Below are 25,814 nucleotides of genomic sequence, written 5' to 3' on the forward strand. Positions count from 1 at the left end.
TTAAAGCATTACACTGATTTCATTGTATCAGCCCAATTACTGCTTGAGTATAATTTTTAATTTAGGGAATTATTAAGGAATTATCTAATTTCTCTAATCATTCTGTTGTAAGGTAAACTTTTTTAATGCTCCAAAATATTAAATCACCTTAATATTAATTTTGAAGGTCTTATGAGAACAGCTTCAAAAGTTTTATTAGCTTGTATCCAAAAGCACATTTTTAGAAAAAGAGGGATGTACTTCATACCTGGCTAATTTTTTATTTACCAGGTAATGCATAAAGGTTACAAACTGTATGCCTCTTTCAGAAGAGTAACAGGCTGAGAAAAAAATATTTGTATATATATTGCTATGGATATTCTCAGTACTTTTTAGATTATAAAAAGGCAAAATCCTAGCTGGAAGAATCAGTAATATGACATCTGTTTTTAAAACCCTATGCAAAAGAGAGTTTACGTGAGCATGGTGATTACTTGTGCTTATGTGTGATGATCTCAGAGCCTGCCCTGCTCAATAACATGTCTGATCCAGGAGAGAGCACAGCACAAGGGCAAAGAAACAAGAAATTTGAGGGGAAGATGAAATCCTTTGGGAGGATGGTAGTGTCTCAGTGACAAAATGTTTTGCTTAAAAAGGAAAAGAAAGTTTTTTTCCTGACTTCAGCTCTCTATGCTCTGTTGTCCTGCAGTATATGAAGACAATGGGTGTGTATCCAGCCATTCATTTCTTTGCTTGGTTTTTGGAGAATGTCATTGTGCTCACAGTAAGCAGCTGCGCTCTGGCCATCATTTTGAAAGCAAGTGGTATCTTTGCTTATAGCAATGGCTTCCTTATCTACCTTTTTCTCCTGGAATTTGGAGTTACAGTCATCATGTTAAGCTACTTTTTGGGAGCGTTCTTCAGCAGCGCGGATACAGCAGCTCTGTGTGCCAGCCTTGTCTACATGATCAGCTTTTTACCCTACATAGTTTTGTTGGTCTTGCAGAACCAGCTGAGTTTCACCAACCAGATTATAATGGTAAACATTTCTTCTTTTCTAATTTTTCTCCTCCAACTACGCTGTGAATTTCTATAGTTTCAAAACTTCAGACCATAATGTATTTCTTTTTTCCCACGTTTCTGTTTGCTTTTATGATTATTGGAAATAAATCACACTAATAAATCTCCAACTGAGAAAATGTTTAGAAGGTAGAAAGGAGTGAAAAATAATGTGCCAGAGCAATTTTGTAAATCTACAGAAAATATCAGGAAGTTGCATTCCTTATACTCATGAGTTCTCTTAATGTCTTGACTTCAAAATATTTGTAACATTGGTGAATTTTCAAGATCAGCTGATGACATTTCACTTCTCGAAGTTGTTATTTGTTTGGAAAAAAACTAGTAAATCCTTTTCTGTTAATATAATTGGAGAATATATCAGAAATTTGTCCAACCACCTAATCTGAGGTATGTGTTTCTTTGATGTAGGTTCTTTCAAGTCCTTTCCTGTTCTATGTATTCTATAGCCTGTTTTATGTCTTTGTACTGTCCTAAAATACCACATCCCTGAATGTGACATCAAGTATCACCATCATATAAAGAAAACCATATTTCGCACATTATGGCTTCACTATTTCAAAATAACCCACTAAATTAGGCTGGTGGAATGATTAATACATTGTTAAAAAATGCTCATTTTTTTCAGTGTCATTTGGTCAGATAAAATAACACTTTCCAGCATTAATAACTAGGTCAGTGGAGCTCTGTTAGGTGGAGCAAATACTACTAAGGTTTGTCGGGAAGTATGGTTAAAACATAAAATGAAATAGCAACCATTAGCCTGTGTGCAGGAAAAATAAGGTCTATTTAGTTTGTGCTTGATTTTAGTATCACAATGTATTTTATTTCATGGAACTTTTTAAGAGCATGTTTCTATTTGATGTTCACATACTCTTTCTCCTCTGATGTTGCAGTGTCTTCTGTCTACAACTGCCTTTGGGCAAGGAATATTTTTCATTACATATTTTGAGGGCCAAGAAATAGGTAAGGTCTTTGGTTAGGAGAAAAGCTTTGTAATTATTATTTCAAAAACTAGGGTTGAAAATGTTTTTCAATCTGTTCTGAAAAAATCTCTAATAAATTAATAAGCTAGATCAAGTTCAGGTATATTAATGGATGCAATCCTTTTCTTTTTACTGTTATGGCAAGAACAATATACATGACAGTGGATGTTTCAAATTACTGAAAAATTGTCATAATGGTACAACAGTTTTTAAGAGTGGAAGAGACAGTTGCAGAATATATTACTTAAATTTCCCACCAGACGCTTCATCAAAATGACTCATCTTTATTGAAGGAAGGGCAAAATGTATTTTGGGAGAAACAACTTTCCTTGACAATTGTGGAAAAAGAATTGTAGAAGCAGAAGCAATATCGTGATCCACTGTGTTGCAAACAAAGTAGCATTTACAGTTTAAAAAATGCAATTTTAAAAATAAATTTACAACTTTTTTACTTTTGTTTTCCATTTAGCAGAATGGTAGCTTTCTGTAGCAGTAGTGTTTGCACCTTCTTTTTTCCTTTAGTGTCTTCTGCAATGTAATAATCTTATGAATCACTTATTCAGTGAGTTCATTCATGTTTACCTCTAAATGCAGTAAATGTACACTATGCTTCTTAGTTAGAATTCACAGATTTAACTCTCCAGATTTAGCATTATAGAAATTATATTAAACTTTGTGTAATCCTTTTCTTTATATTAGCAGAGTGGCTTAGAGACTGATTCATTTTGTCAGTGTTGTAGTTCTTTTTCTTTTGCCAAATTAAGGGCCAGCTAAAACTTCATAAACAACCCTTTCAACATCTTCTCTGCATTTTCCCAGCAGCAGTGTCACCTGCTGTTCTAAACACAGGCTTGTAGAGGCATAGAAATTTTTTTCTGTTCATTAGGATTACTGTTATTAGCTATGGTTTGTCTTGTGCCAGTGCTTAAAGGCCCAGAAGTTGATGTGTTTGTGATCTTTAATGCTGTGTTGATCTAGCTTTGACCTTTAAAAAATCATTATTATTACTACCAGGAATTCAGTGGGATAATGTGCACCAGTCAACGGCACAAGGAGGATACATGACCTTTGGATGGATGTGCTGGATGATGTTCTTTGACTCCATTTTATATTTTGTTGGTGGCTGGTATTTCAGCAATATTTTTCCTGGTAAGACCATGGGCTTGTTCTTATTTCATGTTTTTGAAGAATTTATTTAATATTATTCACCCATTAATGTCTTCACAATGTAAACATCCAGTCACCATAGGAAACACTTATCGTGGCATTGTCTTTCTTGGTTTCATGCAAATAAAACAAAAATATGTATTTTTCTGAGTTATGGTTCTGTTGTGCAAAACTGTCTGACTTTCTTTAGGGACTGGGGAACAACATCTTCCTAAATACATGAATACTGAGTAGTGCTAACACATGGACTAGAATTTGTAGCCAGACATGAAATATCTTTTGTTTGCTGATGGGTAGGACAAATATTTAATAGAATTAGGAATTTATTGGATCTTCGCAGTAAGAGATCTTAGTCTAGAAGCAAAATTTCCTGGAAAAATGGTGAATCTCCTCTCAGTACCTGGGCTGAAACCCATGAACAACAGCATGTTTTCAGATCAAAAAAACTTCAGACGGCACAGTCACTGTATCTTGTTCCCAATCAGTCCACGGTACAGTGTATAGAGAAAACAAATTAATTTTCAAATATATTTTCAGAAAGTAGTGGTGTGGTTATTTAAATTTTTTCATTAACCAAGTTTTGTAAGTCTTATTGAGTTGATTGATGTATTTTTAATCATGGCCTCATGCCTCACTGTATGTTTTACCTTTCCTCTGATGATTTACCTTTCCTCTGATTTGCATATGTCGCTTTTTCTTCTGGCTACTTTATATTTCTTTGTTTATTAAATTAAAATTAAATTTTGCCTTGAAAGATAGGGGTGGGTGGAATATGTAATTGAGTTTAAAAACACTTTATCTTCAATTGACACTTGCACTTCAGTGTCCATGTAATGACACTCCAAGCAGAGAGAGTGTGTATTATGTGATGGGTAAGTAATGCCAGAAAAGATCAGGCATTGCCAAAGATTAGTTTGCACACAGGATTGTGTTTTTGCCCTTTTTGTTTATGTGCCACAATAAGTGCTTCTTTTGGTGGCTGATTTGTTTGAGTGTTGCAGATATTAATGGGACAACTGGTACAATGGACTATTTTTATAATTTAAAAAAGGGCTCTTTCTCTTGGCATGCTATTTGGTGAATTTTCTTCCCTATGGGTTGCAAGGTTATGATAGGTCTATGATTCTGTTACATTTTGAAGCTGATTTGGAGGTGGGGTAAAACATCAGTGAGGCTTGATTATTTTATGGAAGGACCTGGTTTTATGACCAAATGACTTTTTTACACTTTATTAAAATTTTTAAGTAAAGAAATGTATTGGGGCTAATTAAATGGCACAACTGACTCATTGTAAGCAATAATAGGACATTTTAGTCTACAAACAGATGCAAAATGTCTATAAATTTTTCAACAGTTTATATCATAATTCTAACATAGGAAAATTTGGGTTGAAGAACCGGTGGTACTTTCCCTTTACTGTTTCCTACTGGAAGAACCTGTGCAGTACAGAGAGAAGCAAGAGACATTATCTGAATTCTAATATGTTTTTCTTCAATGAAAACTTCCAAGAAAAAGGTTTGTAGTAATAGAATTTGAACAATGCCTTTTTTTTCTGAATGATATACTAGTCATAGTTAATCTGCTTTTATCATTGCTTGCTCCTGTATTATATGTTTAGATCTTTTCCCTTTCTCTCTTTCATTATGTAGTATATACTGTGAATATTATATAGTAAGTGTTTCATTTTGCTACCCCCTGTAATGATTGATTTATTCTGTGAAAACTATTGAACAGAAATATTTAAGCAAACTCTTTGAAAGATGTAAAATAAGTATCTCTTGGGTTCATCCTCTCCCAGTGTATTGCCACTTTGCATTGTTTGGATCTTTTGGAAGCCACTGAACCTTTTCGTACTCTCAATGAATCCCAAATGTGCCGGGCTTTATTAAATTTTTTAAAAATTTGCTTCTTGTTTCAGTGGAAAAATTAACTTTGTTCATTTCTTTACCTTCTGTTTCTAATGTCCCTCTTCTATAATCACTGTTCTTTCTGTCTCTGCTTCTTAGCCATTTGTCTAGAAAGCTGTTATTGTAACTAATTTTTTTTTCAGCCTCGAGATAATTTCACTGCTCTTCTATGTATGTTCACTTGCTTACAATTAATTCAGATTTTTTAACCTTTTCCTCTCTCTCCAGTCCCTTTGAGCACAATCCCACGTTTAATTTAGGTTTTGGAAATGAAGGAGTAAGTCACTCTCACCTGCTTTCCATCTTGGGCCTTAGAACAACATGATGGGTTGCTGTGCTTATTTTGGGAGTTACAATATCTTAGAAATTATTCAGTTGTCTGCAGCATAGGTGAAGAAGATGAATAACTCAGCACTTTTACATACAGGTGTCTCCTAGATTGGAGCAGACTTCAAAATGTCTTGAGGTTCATTTTTAACACCTGTGGAAAAATTAGTTGTATGAGTTTTGTCTGAATTTCTGCAATTTGGAACCACTCCATTTTGTTAAGACAATTGTGTTTGGTCCTTACATAAAATGAAAATTTCCAGTGTTTCCTTCTGGGTTCAGCACATAATGTGCAGAAAACAAAGACATAAACTTCTCTGCCTGACCAGTTTTAGTGTGGTTTCTGGCTCAAGTTATTCAAGTGATTTCCTCATGTCATGTGGTTGAAAGCAAATTGTGTGTGAATGGTAGCACTGTCTGCAGCAAAGGAGCTTGCTGTCCTTTAAAAGAATTGTGTGCCATTGTACTGACAATGGGATAAATGCAGCCACAAAGAATTTTCTAGGAACAGCAAAGTGACTTGTTTCCAGGCAATTTCTTCCCTTGTTCCATACAGCACAGGTAAGGGGCTGGTCCCAGGGGCACGGAGGAAATTTAGGAAATCAGAGGTGTGAGGGAAGAGCTGGGAGTGTAGGTCCTACCAGCTGGAACTACAGCTGCAGCAGGGCTGGCTGTGACCAGGGTGCTGTGCTCCCTCTTGGAGATCCCCTTTGGAGAAATCCCAGGGTAATCAGTTTAGTGCTTGCAAGCAACTTGGAGCCCTCCCTCTTGAGTCTTCCCTGAGCTGCACTGTCTGAGGCCCCTCTGCACTTGAATGCTTTTTTGTTAATTTAAAGGATGCAAATTTAGGGGACAGCAGAAAGGTTCCTAGAAGAGAGGTGCATGGGTGGGAGATCTCAGTAGTGTCACAACTGCTGGTAGTACCTTGCTAGCAAGCGACCTCAAGTTTAGAACAAATTTTTGACAGAAGCTTAAAATTGAGTGTGAAAGCAGCAAAACAACTTCTTCAATCACCGTGTAAACAAACTAATCTTTGAAATAATTATGGGTTTTTTAAAATTTATAATTTGATTTATATTATTCAAGCTTTTAATGTAGTGGATAATTCTCTGTTCTTGTAATGTTTGCACTTTATTTACGTAAAAGTATTGCAAATAATATGACTATAAGCCATAAATATCTTATGTGTATGTATATGCATAAGAATAATTCTCTCTTCTCATAATTCTCAGGCATAACATTTGTTTCTTTGGACCAACATTCCAATCTGGCTTGCCTTTGCTTAAAAATAAAATGAACCCACTCACTGCCAGATCTCTAAGTAGTAATGAGTCAATAAAATATTAAACATGAATAATGTAATGGGGCTGCTGGTTGACTGTGCTGGAAAGTAGTGCAAACCTGACATGGAAAGGAAGGCAACTTCATTGGTGTCAGATGGCATCTCAATTTCCTGAGGATGTTACCTCACAGCAAGAAGACTGTTGGATATCTGCTTGCCTTGAGCACCTTGAATTATGCTTGGACTAGGCTGCTCCTCTGAGTAGTTTCAGAGATCTGCTTTGCTTGGTTGACTGAGGGGAATTGAGAAGATTAACTGCCTGTGCCTGTGAATGTTATGTCAATGTTGTGTGCCTAAAACTGGATGACATATATGAAGTAGCTTACACAGTTAGAACATTCTAATGCTTATGGGCATAAAAAAAATCAAGTCATGTTGTATTTTTTTACTAGAAATAAAATATAGCAACTATTTTATGACTTTATAAAGACATATGTAGACATACACATAACTCGGTGTAACAAATGGGCCAAATTCTTAGCAAATATAAATTGGCATGGTACCTTTCATTTCAGTGTAGTTTGTGTCAGTTCAGTCAATTAGAACATCTGTTCTAGGCCTTGGTAAATGGTAGCAGAAGTTATTTTGTTATTCCTTTTATGCACAAACACATGTTAGATACAGCAACGTGCTCGTTCTGCTGCTCTTCCCCGCACAGACCCCGCAGCTCAAGGTTGGAAAGTCCCTTGCACTGAAGGAGCCTCCACCATTGGTGTTGTGCTGCTGTCCCTCACCAAAGAGCATGTGGATGGTCAGAAGGCTGCTGTTAAAGATCTCAACCTCACTTTCCATAAGGGCCAGATAACAGCGCTCCTGGGACCTAATGGAGCTGGAAAGACAACAGTTATGTAAGCCTGACTTTTAATACTATTACTCTGATCTCAGCTATGCTTTTTCAGTTTAAAATTTTGTGAACTCTTTGCTGTGCTTCCCCCACCCCCCCAATAAATATTTGATAAACTCCCAAAGCACATGGAAAGTGAAGGTTGCACATCTACGACGAAAGGAATGTAATGAGTAGAGAACGGAGTCCTCTGTGCCACTAGAACCATAATGTGATATCCCAGGAACAGCTTAAGCAGGACTTGGGCATGTCTGGATGGAGAGTTGAACACATCTTGAAGGAGTGTTCTTTTTTGGAATTTTATGGTGTTTTTGTCCCTAGAAGTTGCAGGGGATTTCTTTCTTGGCAGTTGATCAAAAATTTAAGCAATAAAATGAGAAATGACCTTAAAAAATGTCTCAACTAAGAAGTTTATGTTTCTACCTTTCTGTTAGCTATAATCAGCTTTCATCAAGCCAGTGACACAGGATGGGACCTAACTGGGGATACTCCTCACAGAATACCCATGTGGAAAAGGAAACAACCACCTGTTTGATTTGACTGGGGAAAAAAAAAAGATTATGCTCTGGAAGAAGAGAAATTAAGAACTCTTGAGATCATGCTCAAAAAACAAAACGAAAAGCACACCAACAAACAAACCAACCAAAAAAATCCCCAAACCCAAAAAGCCACCAAAAGAAAAAAGTAGCTAAATACAAACCCAAAACATTAGTCATGTCTCTATAATTATACTTGATTGAATTGGTGTTGCTTTAAGGATGCCTCAGGATATCTAAATGATGAGCTCATTGCATGTTATCTTGCTGATTTTTTATTTTCTTTCCTAATATCAGATCCCTGTTGACTGGTCTGTATCCACCGAGCTCTGGCACCATTATTGTTGATGGGAAGGACATACGGACGGAGCTGGCTGCCATCAGGACAGAGCTGGGTGTTTGTCCCCAGTACGACGTCCTGTTCAACACGCTGACGGTGCGAGAGCATCTCCTGCTTTATGGGTCCGTGAAGGCACCCGCGTGGACAAAAGAACAGTTGGATGAACAAGTCAGTGGGTGAGTTTTCCTTCCTTTCCTTGAAATCTGTCGAGTAAATTGGTAACGACTGCTGCAAGCCACCCAAATAAAAAGGAGAAAATGCAAAACTTACGAGGGAAAAACAATGGAAGATGCAGGGTTTTGTGAGTTTTTGTCACATTTCATGTTCTGTAATCATGACTTGAAAATAAATTTCCTAGACTCTAACTATTAAATGAATATATTTGTAGAGGGAACTGTCGCTCTTTAAAAACCTGGTATACACAACCATCAAATAATGATGTTTTCACTGGAGTGGAGGTGCTTAGCCTTGTAAAAGTTGCAGGGGGTCCACCTCATTCTGTCTGCCTTACTTCTATCCTTGACAGAGAAGCAGATAGAAAGAAAACTGCTGTGCTTACCCCAAATTTTTAAATAAATCAACAAAATGACTTTATACATTTCTTATCCTGTATTCCTTCACTTGCAGCAGAAGGAAATTTAGAAAACCAGGAAATTCAGGTAAAGGCAGTGACTGCTACAATATTTTTAAATAAGCCAGCTCGTTTTCCTTTGCCACATCCAGCTTCAAATATTTTTAATAAATGATGAGGTTTAAAAATGAAAAATACAATAGCAAAAATAAGTCAGAGCTCTGACGCAAACTCTGAGGATTTGCCACTTGTCAGGTGATAAACATTTACTAGTATTTTTGTGCTGATACTTCTTCAATATAGGACTAGATGTTAATTTTTCCTAGTGTATATTAAAGTAACTAGTAAACTGTACAAGCTGAGATCTGGTTCATTAATAGCAAACTGCATTTGTCCTACTTCAGAAATAAAAGATATGCTTTTCAAACGGTGTGGCAGTGTTAATAGCTTCTGTTTACCTTCTGATTCATGCTAGACTCTGCGAAAGGCTAGGCATTTCCATGCTTCAATGGAAAAAAGTGTCAAGCTGATGGGACTCTTCCTTAAGTGTACAATCAGGCATATGCAGAGGCATTTGTGGCAAAGTGGCTTTCCTGTTTGGTAGCAATCATAAAATCCTGTTACTTTTAAATTTGAATCTGAACAAACTCAGGTGTGGACACCCTGTTCTCTCCAGAAACAGCAGAAGGAATTCTCTAGAACCACAGAGAAAAAACAAATTTAGTAAATGGTTTAAAATTGATGCAAAATAACATTCTGTATCTTAATGTACTTAGTCTGCTGAGTAGTAATCCTAGCAGCAGCCTGTCATACTAACGGCACATGAGAACACTCAGAACTCTGCAGGCCTTGCTACTAAGAAAAATTATTTTTAAAGACAACAAATGCTTCAAAAGACTTCAGAGAAATTAGAAAAGCAACAAAAGAATGAAGCAAAAGCTTTTTATTAGCTAAAAAAGCAGGCTTCTAAAGAGATTAAGAATAATTTTTCTCACTATATATCTATAGAACAGCAGTTGAAATGTGTTTTCTTAAAAATGAGAAATTCTCTCAGGGTAAATGGCATTGCTTACAGACTGCATACTCACTGAAATGATTCAGGAGTTTAACTTAGGACTGTTGAGCCTTCTATGTCTTGCTTGCCAAGCTGATAGCAGCTGAAAGCTCTTAGGTCAGTGACTGTATGCTCAGTGTGATGAAAAATAAGTTAAAGGTCTTATAGTGTTGCCTTTATTAATCATGTTTCCATACCATGCTCAGATGCAAGACCAGCATCTTGCAATGGCGAGGGCTGAATTGGAAACATCTGTAGGATATCTCCCAATCCTTAACATAGGAATTAGATTAAATTTGATTAGATAGTGTTATTCTACCTAGGGATCTCTAATCAGTTTATTTCCCAAAACTAGCAGTCTCTATCATTATTTAGAGGGGCTATAATCTGTAGTTTGCTGAAGTAGTTGGAAAAATTAGTATTAATTTTATTATCTTTAATTTAAAATTTTCCTTTAAAATATCATTTAAAATATGTGCATCTGAGGATGATAAGCTTCTATGCTTTGTAGGTAGAGATTTTTTTTTCCTATTTGTTTTTGATACCAAAGTATATCATCAGACAGAGAGAGTGATTTTATCACTTTCCTTTTACAATGACTTTTCAGTACTTGTTCTCTGAGTGGGCAGAAAGTGACTAGAAAAGTATTTTCAAAATTGGTCCTGTTTCTGTATTCTTATTTCAGAGCTCTGGAAGATGTGGATTTATGCCAGCATCAGTACAAACCTGTTGGAGCCCTTTCTGGGGGAATGAAAAGGAGGTTGTCAATTGCCATCTCCTTTATTGGAAACTCAAAGACAGTTGTTCTGGACGAGCCCACCAGTGGAGTAGATCCATGTTCTCGCCGTAGTATCTGGGATGTTCTTCTGAAGTACAAAGCCGGTACAAAGTTTATGCGCATTGTTTACTTCTTATTCTCTTTTCGTTTTTTTTTTTTCCCCAATAAATTTAAACTGGATAGTCAAAGTGTAGTCAAAATATTATCAGAAACGGAATACATTAATTTCTGAGGAAACATTAAGGTGATCTTGGTAACTTTAAGGCAAGTCAAATGGTATTACAAGAATTATCCGCTACTGCACAGAAAGACGCCCAATCTTAAAGACTGAGTTTAGTCTTAAGTCCTGTCCTGAAGTCTCTCCCCTTTCTTCAGCTTCCCAAAATTACATTCTGATTTCCATTTCCTATTTTGCATATACCTGTACATAGAGGCTTATATACTTCTAATTAAAATATATTCATCGTCAGTCTGCTACACTAATTCTAAAATTGATTGTGGGAAGCAAACTCTTCAGCTAGTGAGCACTCAATTAGCTCTAATAACTCACATTGAGTGATCCATTGAAAGAGACAGTGCTGTGATGTCATTTTAAGGAATTTCTTAAGCTTTTAAAACAGCCGGAGGTTCTAAAGCCTTAATACTCTTTGCTATGGATAAAACAGGGCAAAGTAAGTTTAGAACTGAATGTAACTCAATTTGTAATTCTGACAGCATATTTTGTTTGTGTAGTTAAGATTTTAAAGAGTCCTGAAAATATGTTTCCCTAAGGCTAAAGGACCTTTGTGAGGGGCCTCTCTAGAAACCAGGTTTTGTGGACATGTAGCAATCTTTGCCATACAGGTTGCACTCTGATCTTTACCACTCACCATCTCGACGAGGCCGAGGTGCTCAGTGATCGCATTGCCATCCTGCAGCGAGGCCAGCTGAGGTGCTGTGGCTCTCCCTCTTATCTGAGGGAGACATATGGCCAGGGACACAGTCTGACACTCATAAAAAAGGTAAGTTAAAAATGTGCTGTACTGAAATGGAGAGTCTCTGCCAAGTACATTTTAAGGGAGATGTTTGTTCCTGTCAGGAAGTAATATCTTTAGTAAAATGATTATTAGAGAATGAGCAAAACATGTTTTTGTTGGCTTCCTTGGTTGTTTTGGGTGGATGGTATAATTATTGCTATTTAGATGGACACAATGGCATCTTTGAAAATGGTATCAGTATTTAGCTGAAAATGGGCTTGTCTCACTGTCCTTTATTCCTGGGAGGTAGTCTCTTATCCCAACTGTGATGCAGTTTCATCAGTGGAATTTTTCCTGCATGAATTCTAATATTGAGACCAATACTTCTGGTAATATTTATTTTTTTTCTGCATGATTATCTTTTTTTCTTTATAGCCCTCTGTGTTTGAAATCCAGGACCCTGAGCACATTGTTCAGGTCACTTCTCTGGTACAGACCCACATTCCAGAAGCCTTCTTGAAAGATAACAGTGGAACTGAGCTGACCTATGTGATCCCAGAAAGGGCAGATAAGACCTCTTTTAAAGGTCTTTTCCAAGCTTTAGATCAAAGCCTTCAGCATCTACATGTGACTGGCTATGGCATTTCTGACACAACTTTGGAAGAGGTACTTGCAGTTTTTCTGTGTAATGACATTTTCTTGGTTAGAGAATCTTGATTGTGTCTTTTATGTTGCACAATTTCTTGTGAGAAGCACATTTTCAAAAAAAAAACTTGAAAACAAGCACAAGCAAACAAACAAAACCTCCCAAATCAGGTAAAATCTGCACTGTATGGTTTTACTTTGCTGTTAATTTCAGCACCCGCTCTACTATGGCACATTTTTTTCTTTTAAGAATCTAATGTGAAGACTGATGAACTGTGTAACCCTTTAATGTTTTTTTTCTGCATTAACTTAAGGGAAATGTAATGTGTCACTGACTTTGAGAAGCAGTGTTGTCCTAAGCCCATAGCATTGGAACAAGCTTTGGGCTTTCAAGTCTGGTGATTCAGCTCAGGTGGATCTTTGGACTAAAAAAAAAAGAAAATGCCAAGAATACATTTCACCTTACTAGTTCTGAAGCTTAGGACTTAGCCAAACTGTGTGATGAAATACCTAAAGAATATTTTCTGTGTGTACTGGGAGACAAAATCTTTGATATATGTATACATCAACAAAATCTTTTCATATACGTATACGTCAACATATATACACACATATATGTACACGTATGTGTGTGTATATACTAAAAGGATCAGGGGAAGAGAGTCTGTTATGCATCCTCATAATTCTAAATTTAGCTCAGTGTAAAGAGCCATGTCGGCAAGAAGTTATTTCCCCTGGACTCCTTTTACCCCATCTATTATTTCTAAAAAACAAGATTCCCTAAACCACCACTATCCAAGTACTGTACTATAGATCCTTTAGAAATAATTTTTTTTCACTTCAAGTGATGATAGGAGACTAATGTCTCCTATCATACTTACTTTGCAAGTTTAATAAACATTTCATTTAATGTTATTAAGTAAATGAGATTCCTGCAATACAATTCTATGAGGCAAACAAAAAAAGATTATAAAGTTTTTATTTTCATATAGAAGATGGATGATTAACAGGGTACAAAGAATAATATTGTTCACTGCAAAACATTACAGATTTGGAGGTAATGTATATATTAAGAATACTTTTGGGTTCCATCCCCATGAGATAACACAGGACTTTCCAGAACTGACATGTGTAAAGTAAATGTGAAGTTGTCATGGATCTGAGGAAGATTCCTCAGTGAGCTGAATCTGTGACTCAGTGGAGAGCTTGCTTTTGGCTGTTTTGTGAAGGGGAAGTTTAAAACATCTTTAAATGTGGTATTGGATATTAATGTATCATTCTTCAGCTTGAAGATTTAATGCATTGATTTGGTTGATTTCTGTTATCTCTGAATCCTCATCATTAGTTGTCATTACAACCTCAATTCTCTATTATCTTATCTAAAGCCTTTTTGCATTGGCAACTAAAAGGATAGCACATAGTAGCACTATTTAGTCTATTCAAGCAATTCAATCTGGAAACAAAGAGCCTTGGTCTTAAAGGAAGAAATGTATTATAATTTTTTATCCTTTCTTTTTGTTCTCTTATACACTCACTGTTATTGTTTTTAATTCTGAGGAACACTCACACTCTCTAAAAATCCTATTCAGTGAGGGAAAATGGACTTCCATTCATATTTCAATGGACTCTTGAGGTGCTACCAAATCAGTTTCTGACACCTTTAAATCTCACTAATATTATATTTGCTCAAATTTAGGCTTTAGATATATTTTCCAAACATTTGTATTTGTATATTTTATAAAATTTGTAATGCAAAGTGTTGATAGAACCAAAAGGAGAGTAGAAGGGAAGTTAATTAAATTAAACATATACTAAGAGCTCTCTGGAGGATGCTGTTTCACTTTCTGGCATCTCTGGAGATTTCAAAGCTTATTGCTTTCTTGTTTTTCTTTGAGGGGAGAACAAAATGATTGTAACATCTTTTCAAAATCAGACGCATCAAAATTTGTTAATTGAGTACAGTTTAAAAATTATTTTCTTTGAAATGACCTGAGAGTTTGTATTAAAACTTTCCAGGGAAAGCCATATACCTCATTTAAAATTGTGTGCACCTTCTAGTGAGATGCAAGGTGCTCCAACACATTCTGGTGTGCACAATCACATTAATCTATATCACTGTAATATTGTCATTTGGCCAGACTTGTTTCCTCAAGGACAAAACCACTTTTTGTCCTTGACAAGGACAAGTCCTTAGTCAGATATAGAGATATAGACTCGCTAGTCAAAAAAGAAATTAAACAGAATTTCACAGAACATTTTGAGTGGGAAGAGACCCAGAAGGGTCATCAAATCCAGGTCTTAAGTGAATGGCCCATGCAGGGATTGAACCCACAACCTCGCTGTCATTAACACCATGCTCTGAACAAGCAGGAATTGCTGAAGTGTGTGGGGAAAAGATGATCTGCTGAGGTCTAGAACACACCTTCATTTAGATGTAGCAACAACATACTGTCTCTGTCATGGTGCCTAATCCTGACTTTTCCATACCTGTGTTGTTCAGAGGGTACTCACTCTGTTATTAACATTGTGAGGCTAATACCACTTCTGTTCACAATATCTGATGCAACATGAGGTAAACTATCATACCTTCTGTACAATGTAGTCCCTAATGATTCCTATCCTCTTAAGAGGATGTTTGAAAACTGGATACCATGGGAGGACTGGGCAATGCAGGTGGCCTGCCTTTATAGCTATATCAAAGTATGTGTCAATGAAGCTGCAACAGACATAGGATGTATTAGAAAAGCATTTGGTGGGTTTGTTTATTTGTTTTTAAGGTATAACTACAACCTCTCTACAGTGACTTAATGAGATTAAATAAGAAAATGTGTCTGCAGCTATTTTGGCACTGAAGTAAACATATGCAGACAACATTTTGTAGTGTAGGCACTGTCCTAGCTACAGATGTGTAGTTACTTTGTGGTTTTACCAAGTGGTTGACACACCTGAAGGACAGGATGCCATCTGGAGGGTGCTAGACAGGATCAAGAATTGGGCTTGTGGGAATCTCTTGGGGTTTAACAAGACCAAGTTCAAGGTGCTGCCCCTGGATGGGGCAACCCCCTGTATCAGCACAGGCTGGGGATGAACAGGTCAGAGCAGCCCTGCCCAGAAGGATTTCGGAGTGCCCGTGGATGAGAGACTGGACATGACCCAGCCATGGGCACTCCCAGCCCAGAGAGCCAAATGTGTCCTGGGCTGCATCCAAAGCAGTGTGGGCATCAGGGTCATGGAGGGGATTCTGCCCCTCTGCTCTGCCCTGGTGAGACCCCACCTGCAGGGCTGCATCAGCTCTGGGGGCCCCAGCACGTGAGGGACAGGGACTTGTTGGAGCGAGTCCAGAGGAGGCCACCAAGGTGAATAGATGGGTGAAGAACCTCTCCCATGAGGAAAGGTTGAGAGAGTTAGGATTGTTCAGATGGAAGAGGAGAAGGCTTTGAGGTGGCCTAATTGTGACCTTCTGTACCTGAAGGGAGCCTATGAGACAGAGAGACACTTTTCATAAGAGCATGCAGTGACAGGACAAGGGAGAATAGGTTTAAATTAGACATCAGGAAGAAATTCTATTTTGTGAGGGTGGTGAGGCAGTGTATTGGGTTGTCCAGAGAAGCCGTGGATGTCCCATCCTTGGAACTGTTCAAGACTAGGCTGCATGTAGTTCTGAGGAATCTTGTCCAATGGAATATGTTCTTGTCCATGGCAGATGGGTTTTAAATAGACGATCTTAAAGGTCCCTTCAAACGCAGGGCATTCAGTGATTCTACGATTCAGTTGTTGCAGTTTAGTTGGGTTTGCTTGACAGAATTGGTGTTCATAGCCATCAGCAAGCAGGTCCAAGAAAACAAATTAGAATGCGGCTTTAGACTGTCAGGATCTGCCTCCAGGGGCTAATACAGAAATATCAGGCCAGAAATTTCTGGCCTAGCAGTTGTTAATAGCCAAAGTTGTTCCCTGAAAGCTGGCAGGTAACAAATGCAATCAATAACCACTGTTAAATGGCAATTATATTGACTAAGCAAAATATGGTTTTTGTAACAGTTAGACCTTAGAAAGTCAAGAAATATCTTTCAAGAGCTATAAAGTACTTCACATTGACTGGGTTTTATTGTCTATTGTATGAGCTCCTTGGAAACAAGGAATTTTTTGTTATAGCTGAGATCAGATTCTTTTGTGGGAAGAAATAAATGGTTTCTTAGTGATTTCTGAAAGTTGCACTGTGGGTATAATCTGTCTTGCGGCTCAACCCAAACAGAGAGGAAAGAGCAAAAGAAAACTTTCATCAAGACAAAGAAAAAATTTTTTTGTTCTTTTTCTGTTTAATTAGAGATGCTCATGGTACCTGTATTTTCTGTAAATTTTTCTTTTTTTTTTTCTTTTTACTTGAGGTTCTTAGATCACTATTTAAATTGCAGTTCAGGTTAAGATAAGAAAATGTTAATTGTGTTTTTAATTTGAGTTTACAAGAAGTGGGGAGTGTGTGAATAAGGCTCACTATGAAAGCTTCTGCAAGGCTGAGGTGCAGAAAAATAAAAGGCATGTCTGTGAAATTCAAAGGGCTTTATGTGGACAGAACTGTGAAACAGGTTTAAGGAAGAAATAGTAGGCTGGACACATATCTGTTAGGGAAAGCGTATATACCATTTAAATAGATCTCATGATTATGAAGTTGGTGAATTCTGCTGGGTGTTTATAATTTTAAGTCCCTTCTGACATGCATTCTCCTACTTTAGAAAAATCAATCCTTTCAATTTCAAGCTAGTGCATATTTTTAGATTGTTGCTTTTACAGAAAAGGAATTTCAGTTTTTCTCATGGCGATTTAAGGTAACAGGATCCTATAATCTCTATCCACTTTGGGGTATGTGTGGAGAGCTTTGTTCAAACATGGCTCATAGAAAGAGGCCATGAAAATATACAGCTGATGGAAGGGTAAAAGGCAGCTGTAAGCAGCAATTCTCAAGACTGTTCCTGTAAACAACAAAGTTCTCAGGCACATTTCTGTAAACAGCAGAAGTTCTCAGGCTGTTTTTTAATAACAAGTAAATATTTTGTCCTTGGATAGTCTGGGAAAGCAAAAGTGACAAACATGGAGGCCTTGAGAACCGTTCATAACAGGATGAGAAAACAAATCTTGGTCTCAATAACAAACCACAGGTATTGAAAACAAAAGGAGGGGTTGATGCGTAATCTGTAACCAATGATGAGCTCGGGTTTTGCAATATGTATGAACTTAATTAACACGGTTATAAAATGTACATGGTGGATCAATAAATTGGAGTTCGATGCTCATCAATCGGATGGTCGTCTCCCTTCACTTCTTCAGGTATGCACACTAATGTTTTGCTACAAAATACACATTGTTGCCCAGTCTCCTCTGCAGTATGAGTTTTACAAGACTTTGTTCACCTTGGCTGTCTCTGATGATTGCCTTGTCCTTTACATGTCTTTCAGCAACGTTATTGTCCATGTCCTTGCACATATCTAGGAACATTTTCTGAGTGTCCCTAGACACTGTGAATTCCCTGAAATATGTAGCTTCTCAGCTCTGTAGGATTTTGTACATTAGGTTTAGTTCTAGTTGTGTCCGTAGATTTCTAGCTGGAGCATTAGAAGAGAGTTAAGCTCTTTCCTTGGCAGAAACTGCAGTAACTGAGTTCCAGGACATACCAAATCTTAGGGGCATAAAAAATCAATCAAGGGCAGAAAGTCTATTGAAAAATCTTCGCAGATGGTAGTGTTCATGGGTCAGCAATATTTGCATGGGTGTTTTTGCATCTATTGACATGTATTTCATTTCCTTTATCCCCAAGATTTTCAGTAGGCTGTCTGGATGGTTTAGGATATATATATGTGTGTGTATATATATATAATAGTTTTAGAAAATTGATTCTAAAGTACTTTTTTCTACTTTCATGAAAGGTTTTCCTGAAGCTGCTGCAGGAGTCAGAGAAGATGCCCTGTGTTCCAAAGGCAGCACACCTGGACCATACAAATGGTGCTGAATCAGCCTGTAAGTACAAAATGATGTGCCTTCTGAAGCAACTAGATTTATAAAGATCAAAAACACAAATATAAGCATGCATGAAGTTCCCAAAAGTGAGGAATGTGCAAGCAAATGGAGAATACTTCTTGCTACCATCTGGTAATTTCTTTTTTGTGTGTCTGCCTTGGGAAGCAGTTTTTATATGTCTGCTGTGATTTACCTCTATCCCTTCACAGTCATCTTCCCACCCATGCATGTACACATGCATTCTCTCACTGCAGCAGCATTGACTTATTGCTTTGTACCAGTCCCTGGAAACTAATTATCCTCTTTGTCTCATACTGAAAATGGATAAATATTACAGACATATACCACAGATATAAAATCTCTACACTCTAAGAAAAGTGCATTCATGTTCATACACATACAATTCAAAAGAAGAAAAAAAAGAGCTGGTTCCCCTCATAGTAAGAGATAATTCATTTTCTTAAGTGACATGTTATTTTAGGTTCCTTTACATCTTGCTGTAAGAAAAACCCTTCATACTTTCTCTTTTTTTGCCCTGCAAGCCTGGGAGGAGGTCCTTCCAAATGCTTCTGAAAATGCAGGAAGATTTTTCTCCTTTAAAAATTGTCTTCATAAGAAGAATCACTAATCATCACTAATGATCATAAGGTGATGTCATTACAAAATCCAACACTCAAGTTCTCTCATGTCAGTGCCCATCAAGTTGATGAATGTTTTTACATTGGTTCTGGGATTTTCATGCTTGTATACTTACCCTGTTTCTGTTTGAAGATTGACATTTAGATTATAGTTTTCTATGGTTAGATGTCAAGCACTTTGTTCTATGTGCAATACTTTTCATTATGTTTTTATAAAGTACAGGCACAGGGAAGTCCTGATCTGTAGACCCTTAATGTTACTGTAACAGAAATAACAATTTTCAGCCAAGCTTTCTTTATTTGTTAAGATAAATTCAATTGAATCCGCCAGTAATAAGGAATCATTGCCAACAATGGTGGTCTAAGGTGAGACCTTTTTTCACAAAGTGCAAGCTTGAATAGATGACTTTTTCCAGAGGGTGTGTTTGCTGGGGTATTCCATCTTGAATCAGTGAAGATGCAAGTGTATAAAACTAAAATAACCTCACTAAGCAAATAAAATTGCCACTTTTGTCAGTGGTGAGAATGAGGCTTCTATTCAAAACACAGTTTTGAATATCCCTTATTTTATAACAGTCAATTTATTTATTCAAGTCTCAGCTAGGACATCTGAACTAGTTTCAAATCATAACAATCTGTCTTCTCCACATTGCATTTTCATTAAAGAGTAAGATTTACAGTTTAGAAAGTAATGAAGACAGTATATTCTACTGAAGAACTTGATATACTTTCCTATCTGCATCTCAAAATGTATAAAGAAGTATTTGTTTAAGTTATTACATTAATAAAGATTTGAGTAATCAGAGACTCTGTATTTTTTCACCCTGATAAATTATAGCAAGAATATGTGATGATAATGCCATTTCTTTGGGGATGAGAGTACTGGAAAATTGTCACTCATTGCTGATGACTGTCATTCATCATTAAGGACAGTTGTGAAATGTATGCATTAGGGATCTGGGAAATGGTCATGAAAGGTATCCATCATTGTCAAAGTTAACCAGAATACTCCATGGGCAATAGCTTGACTTGTATAACTTTGTCTTTGAAAGCAGGTTCAAAGGCAGTCAAACTTGCTTTTGTCAGAGTAGTCAAATGAATTTTCAAAACCCCTTAGAGCAAGCAGCTGGGATTATTGTGGGGATCACAGGATGCTGCTATTTGATTTGATAAAAGAATTTAGACTAGGGAGGTGATTTCACAAAGCACAGATCTGAGCTCAAGCAGGGGTGTTGGCTACCCTTTAATGCTGCTAAGCTCTTGAGGTGCCAGGATTGTGCAGAAATCAAAATGTTGTCTAATGTCTCCTGGACCAGGAGGCTTAGCAGAGAGGTGTGTGTCTCTTCTTAAATGAAACTGCAGAAAATCAGTACTCGATTTACACTGACCACCAATGCCAAAAACACTCAAGAGACATTATTTCAGCAAAATATGACAGTACCTCACTGAAATCAGAGCAGAGATAATTTCTAGTTATGTTTTACAGTGTCTTAGTGTACTGTGTCTGATTGGAATTGAGTTAAATTTCTTAGCAGCCTCTGTGATGCAGTGTTTTGAATTTGTGACTGAAACAGTATTGATAACATGCCAGTGTTTTGGCTATCACTGAGTGGTGTCAAGGCTCTCTCTTTTCCCATGTCCCTGCTATGACCAAGCTGATGATGAGATAGAGGGTGTGAGGGGACACGAGCTGGACAGAGGAGCTAAACTCACCAGAGAGTTATTTAATGTTGCAGAGTGCCATTCTTGGCACCAAAACCTTTTTGAGGAGTTAGCTGTTGCTACCAATGGCTGAGCATGTCTACTTATGGGAGGTAGTGAGTGATTGCCTTTGCATTATTTGTGTTGGATTTTTTTTTTTTTTTGTTTTTAATTTGTTTCTTTCTTTTGCGTTTATTTTTCTTTCTTTTTCCTTTACTGCTGAAACTGTGTCTTGACCAACAATTTTTCTTGCTTTCTCTTTTTCTATTCTCTTCCCCATCCTGCTGGAGGAGGGGGAGTATGGGCAAGCAGCTGTTTGGTGCTGGACTGCTGCTTAAAGTCAGCAACGAAAATAATGTAAAATAAACTCAGAAGTATTTGTGCATTTCTGAATGAAAATGTTATAGTTAATTAGCAGTTCATTAATGAAATTTATTGTAACAGTGTTAACATTGGTAATTTTAAAGATGCAAAGCACACTGTAATATATAGTAGTTTGTTTCCATTGTGAAAGATTTTCTCAAAAATTTTAGTTTTATTCCAATGAAAAAACCTTAGGGTAAAATTCACCTTTTTTTGAAAACAGTTAGAATTTTAAGTCAGGGATTAACATTGGTAATTTTAAAAATGCAAAGCACACTGTAATATATAGTAGTTTGTTTCCATTGTGAAAGATTTTCTCAAAATTTTTAGTTTTATTCCAATGAAAAAACCTTAGGGTAAAATTCACCTTTTTTTGAAAACAGTTAGAATTTTAAGTCAGGGATTACTGTGTGTGCAGACACAGTACATGGATATATTATAGTACAGTCATGCATTATTAATTTATACACAGTTGGAACACACAGTAATTATTGTTTTGTAGATGTATACAGAGCATGCAGAAAAATGGTTAGACTGAGCTTGCAATGACTGTTTGACAAGACCATTGAAGCCAAATAGCCTAGAGAAATGGAGAAACCAACTCTATGGAGGCCAATAAAATTATCATAATCCACAGCAGGCAGTACATATACAGAAATAATCAGGGAATCTAAGAGCAAGTCCAAGAGGTGAGTAGCTATCCATGGATAAATGACAAAATAATCTGAACATATGCAAATGCAGGTAATAGGCTAGTGAGCAGTCTCGTTGACTTATTCAGGGACCAATATTGCTGAATTAAATTACTCAGATGTTTTGTGGAAGAGACAAATTATTTAATTTTGTAGCATTTATTGTCTTAGAAATTTCTGGGACATACCAGCTTTGGGTCTAGTCCCTTCTGGCAGTAAACTACAGTTGGAACCCTTGAGGTAAAATGAAACTAAACTGTAGAAAATTCAAAATTGATTCATTGTATTTTTGTGCACAGTAATATGCAGCATTTGGATTTTCCTGCCATATAATGTTACAGAGACTTAGAGTATTGCAATACATTTTAAAAAGCCAAAGAATGGTTATTAATGGATGTATAATATGAACAGATATAGTAACAGTAGTGCTATTAAGGCTTATATGCCTCTGGATTTCTTGGATAAATTAGCCTCTGAAAGTGTGGGCGTGGGAGCAGGTTGATGCATAACTACCTTTTAATGTTGCTTAACCCTTTCTCTGAAGCAGCTGGTTTTAGCCATTTTGAACCATATTGGGCCAAATGTGAGATTAGTCCTGTTAGGATCGGTGAGACCAACAATATACAGTACTCATAAAGCTCAGCCAAAAGCTAATTTACTAAGAAATTGTAGCTGACAAAAAGCAGTTGTTAATAGTGAAATATCAAAATGAAGAGCTTTTGTGAATTACAGCTGAGTTTCAACTCTGCCTTTTAATTATCTTTGTGACTGATGCTGAAGTAAACATAACCTTGGTGATGAAAAACAGCTGCTGAAAGGTGATAAGTGAGACCAGTCCTAAGGACTGAGTTAGACCACTTGAAAAGCTGAATCCATTTTAAATAAAGGGTATTTTAATTAAGCCAAATGCTAGGCATGTCTGTGTGATGGGGAGTAATATCCTGGAAAACACTGACTGAGTTATCTGCTGCTCCTGGTTGAGAACCACTTTAAGACAGCTAAGGTGATTTATATTTGAGCTAAATGTACAAAATGATGCGAAGAGGTCATTTTGACTATCCATTCAAAATTGATGAGACTGATGCTACAATACTAGTACAACCTTTTTGTCCATATTTTTAAGTTTGAATGACTTTAGGGAGAAATTGAGAATTCAGGAAGTGAGCAGAGAAGAATTAATATTTGGAGGTTGGCAGTGAAGTCATTGTAAAGACACCATCAGGGCTCTGTTAACATAGTTTATCAAAAATAAGACAGAGAAGTGGTTTGCTTAAAGATACTATTTTTTTTAACGCATGGAGGATACATCTGTTAAAGTATAATTCTACCTTTTATAGAATTATATAAGCAGAAGAGAGAAATTGAATAAAGGAAGCAAAAAGTAAGCAAATAGGTATAATCTGAAGACAAGCAAGAGTTAATTAGCAGTTGGGGTTATTCTACCCAGGGAAGTGTGTTGCTTCTCCTGGTGCATTTGGCACAAGATTGGGTCTTTGCAGAAAATATGCTACAGTAAGAGGTGTTATTGATTTCTGCATATGAGAAGCAGAGTGGAATTTGATGTCTTTTGGTAGATGATCAAGTGGCTTCTTCTATTCTTAAACAGGATTTTTCAATCCACTATGATTAATTGAGTTCACTGTAATTACAAAAAAAAAGGCTTGACAGTGATTTTTGCAATATCGTTGAAGTTATATTTTAACATCCATTTGTAAATGGAGCTAATTTCTTTCAATTCCCTGTAAAATTTGCATAAAAGAACTTAGGAATGACTTCAATACTCCATCTTGCAAAATGTAACTAGATTTATGTGACGAATATTGTAGACATGAAGCATCAATGTCTCTGTTTAGAAGTACCTATTTCAGAGACATAAAGTAGGTTAACCCTACCTGCCTTCCTCACACCTCATATTCCACATAAACTATTATTTCTCTCCCTCGTAATATGGGGTGTATGTGTTGGACAAAATTTTCACTTAGATAATCAACACAAAGTCATACATATGATGTCAGAAAGTATTTGTTGCTAGTAGCTAGTCTTTAGGTTTTATATGGAAAGTAAATTCTGATGGTTTCTTGCCTTGCTTGAGCTTACAAGTGGAGTGTATATTTCATAGATCTTTTTGTGTTTGTGTATTTATATTTTTACAGATGAAGAAAGTGTGTGTGTATGTAAACACATGTCTTTAAAACACAAGTATTTTAAAACAGTTTTGCTGTATTAGTGCTGTTGCACTAACAATACATATATTTTAACTTCAATTATGTAAGTAATGTAAATGACCAATTTTTTAAAGAAATGCTTATCAAGAGTAAGATGCTTACTTTTCATTCTGAAACAGAACATTGCTTAGGGAAGGGGCTTCATGAAATCTTCCTAACATCTTGCCTCATTTATTGAGTAAATACCCTAGATATGTAGGAGGTGGGCTACGCATCTTAGTTGTGCTAGTAAGACTCTCTTTGAGGCTGATGCTTCTAATGAAACTAGATTTTCACCTGTCCAGTTCCTTCTCAAAAGTATCTCTTTTGGTGAAATTGTTGTCTCTGCTCTATTGCTAGAACATTCCTTTTGTGCACCAAAATCCCACAAAGACTTCAGCAATATTCACACTTTTTTTTTTTTCAATGCTAGCAACATTCTGCAGTATTACATGGGGTTTTTTGGCGTTTTTTTTTGGTTTTTTTTTGGTTTTTTTTTTTTGTTTTCTTCAAAACTAAAAAAAAAAAACTGGTTTAGGAGTTACAGAGACAACATGTAAAGTAGTTTTAGTATGAAGGGCAGTATGTGGAGCACTTAGGACTACCCTTTTTTTTGCCACCTTTTCATATGGTACACTTGTTACAGGGTGATACAAGATGCTTATTACACTGTTGCTAGCCAATTCCTAATTTGAAATATAAGTGGGACTTCATTATAGTAGACCTGGTGTTGGACTTCTGTATAGGTGGGAATTTTTAGCCATGTAATTTTTTTCTATCTGTCTCTAAATCTATTTTACAGTTTATTTAGGTTACAGTATTCGTTGGAGACATTAGAAAAAAATGAAGCTGTTGTTTCTGCTAATCCAGATCCTTGAAGTTGTTTAATACTACTATTTATGAGATACCTGAATGCCTGAGGCATGAGATTATTCATCAAACACATTTTTTCAATGTTTATTCAGACCTATAGCTTCAGGCCTGAATAAAACATGCCTCCTGCAGAACTTTCAGTTTTGAATTGTTTCCCTGCACAAACTTTGATATGATTTTTGTATTAATAAAATAACTCCAGTAGAGATATGGTCCAAAAAATTCCTGATAATGGGAGCTGCAGTATTTTAGATTAAGTACTTTGTTTGTATTAAGATAATACTTGCAAAAATCCTGAAAGTTAAAGTGAGTCAGAATGTCCTTGCCCGTCATGGTGAAATCTGGGCCCTGCTGAAGTTGTTTCCTCTGTTTAATGTCTGAGTTGTCTCTGAGCAATTCAAAGAGGATTCTTCCAGAGTGCTGTACATAGTGTTTTCAAAGGCCGCTCATGGCAAACTGAGCAGCTGCATGACAGAAGTCATCTGCAGTACAATAATGGACAGTTGTTATTTTAAAGTTCCCTTTCTGGGAGTGACCAGTGGGAAGTGTTTGAGAGCACCTGGTTAGAATATATAGCTGTTTCTTCTGTTGCTCTATTTAATCTTTTTTAGTTGGAAATGCTAAGGTACTTAGCATTTAGTCTCACACATAATGTTATGGGAAGTAGTAGAGCAAAGTTCAGATTTTATTGCTGTTCTACCCTTTTACCAGTTTTTTACCAAACACAGCAAAAGCACTGTGGGGTGTAGCCCTATGGTCTGCATCAGATTCGATCTTGAAATGTTGTAACTTGAGTTTATAGGTTGAATTCAGTGAGTTAAATTC

The 25,814-nt window shown here is 36.5% G+C and overlaps 1 protein-coding gene across 1 annotated transcript in view; it reads left to right on the top strand.

The window, feature by feature from the left end:
- The window catches only part of ABCA13 (ATP binding cassette subfamily A member 13), a 169,705-nt gene that overhangs the window by 64,105 nt on the left and 79,786 nt on the right, over nt 1-25,814 (top strand). Inside the window, exons 26-35 of the mRNA XM_063177512.1 lie at nt 689-1,018; nt 1,953-2,022; nt 3,057-3,191; nt 4,587-4,724; nt 7,444-7,633; nt 8,463-8,681; nt 10,816-11,012; nt 11,752-11,909; nt 12,300-12,530; nt 18,428-18,518. Coding sequence (XP_063033582.1) covers nt 689-1,018; nt 1,953-2,022; nt 3,057-3,191; nt 4,587-4,724; nt 7,444-7,633; nt 8,463-8,681; nt 10,816-11,012; nt 11,752-11,909; nt 12,300-12,530; nt 18,428-18,518 — 1,759 coding nt within the window. The remainder of the gene's footprint in view (nt 1-688; nt 1,019-1,952; nt 2,023-3,056; nt 3,192-4,586; nt 4,725-7,443; nt 7,634-8,462; nt 8,682-10,815; nt 11,013-11,751; nt 11,910-12,299; nt 12,531-18,427; nt 18,519-25,814) is intronic.

This window comes from Melospiza melodia, chromosome 1, assembly GCF_035770615.1.
Source record: "Melospiza melodia melodia isolate bMelMel2 chromosome 1, bMelMel2.pri, whole genome shotgun sequence".
Classification (NCBI taxonomy): domain Eukaryota; kingdom Metazoa; phylum Chordata; class Aves; order Passeriformes; family Passerellidae; genus Melospiza; species Melospiza melodia.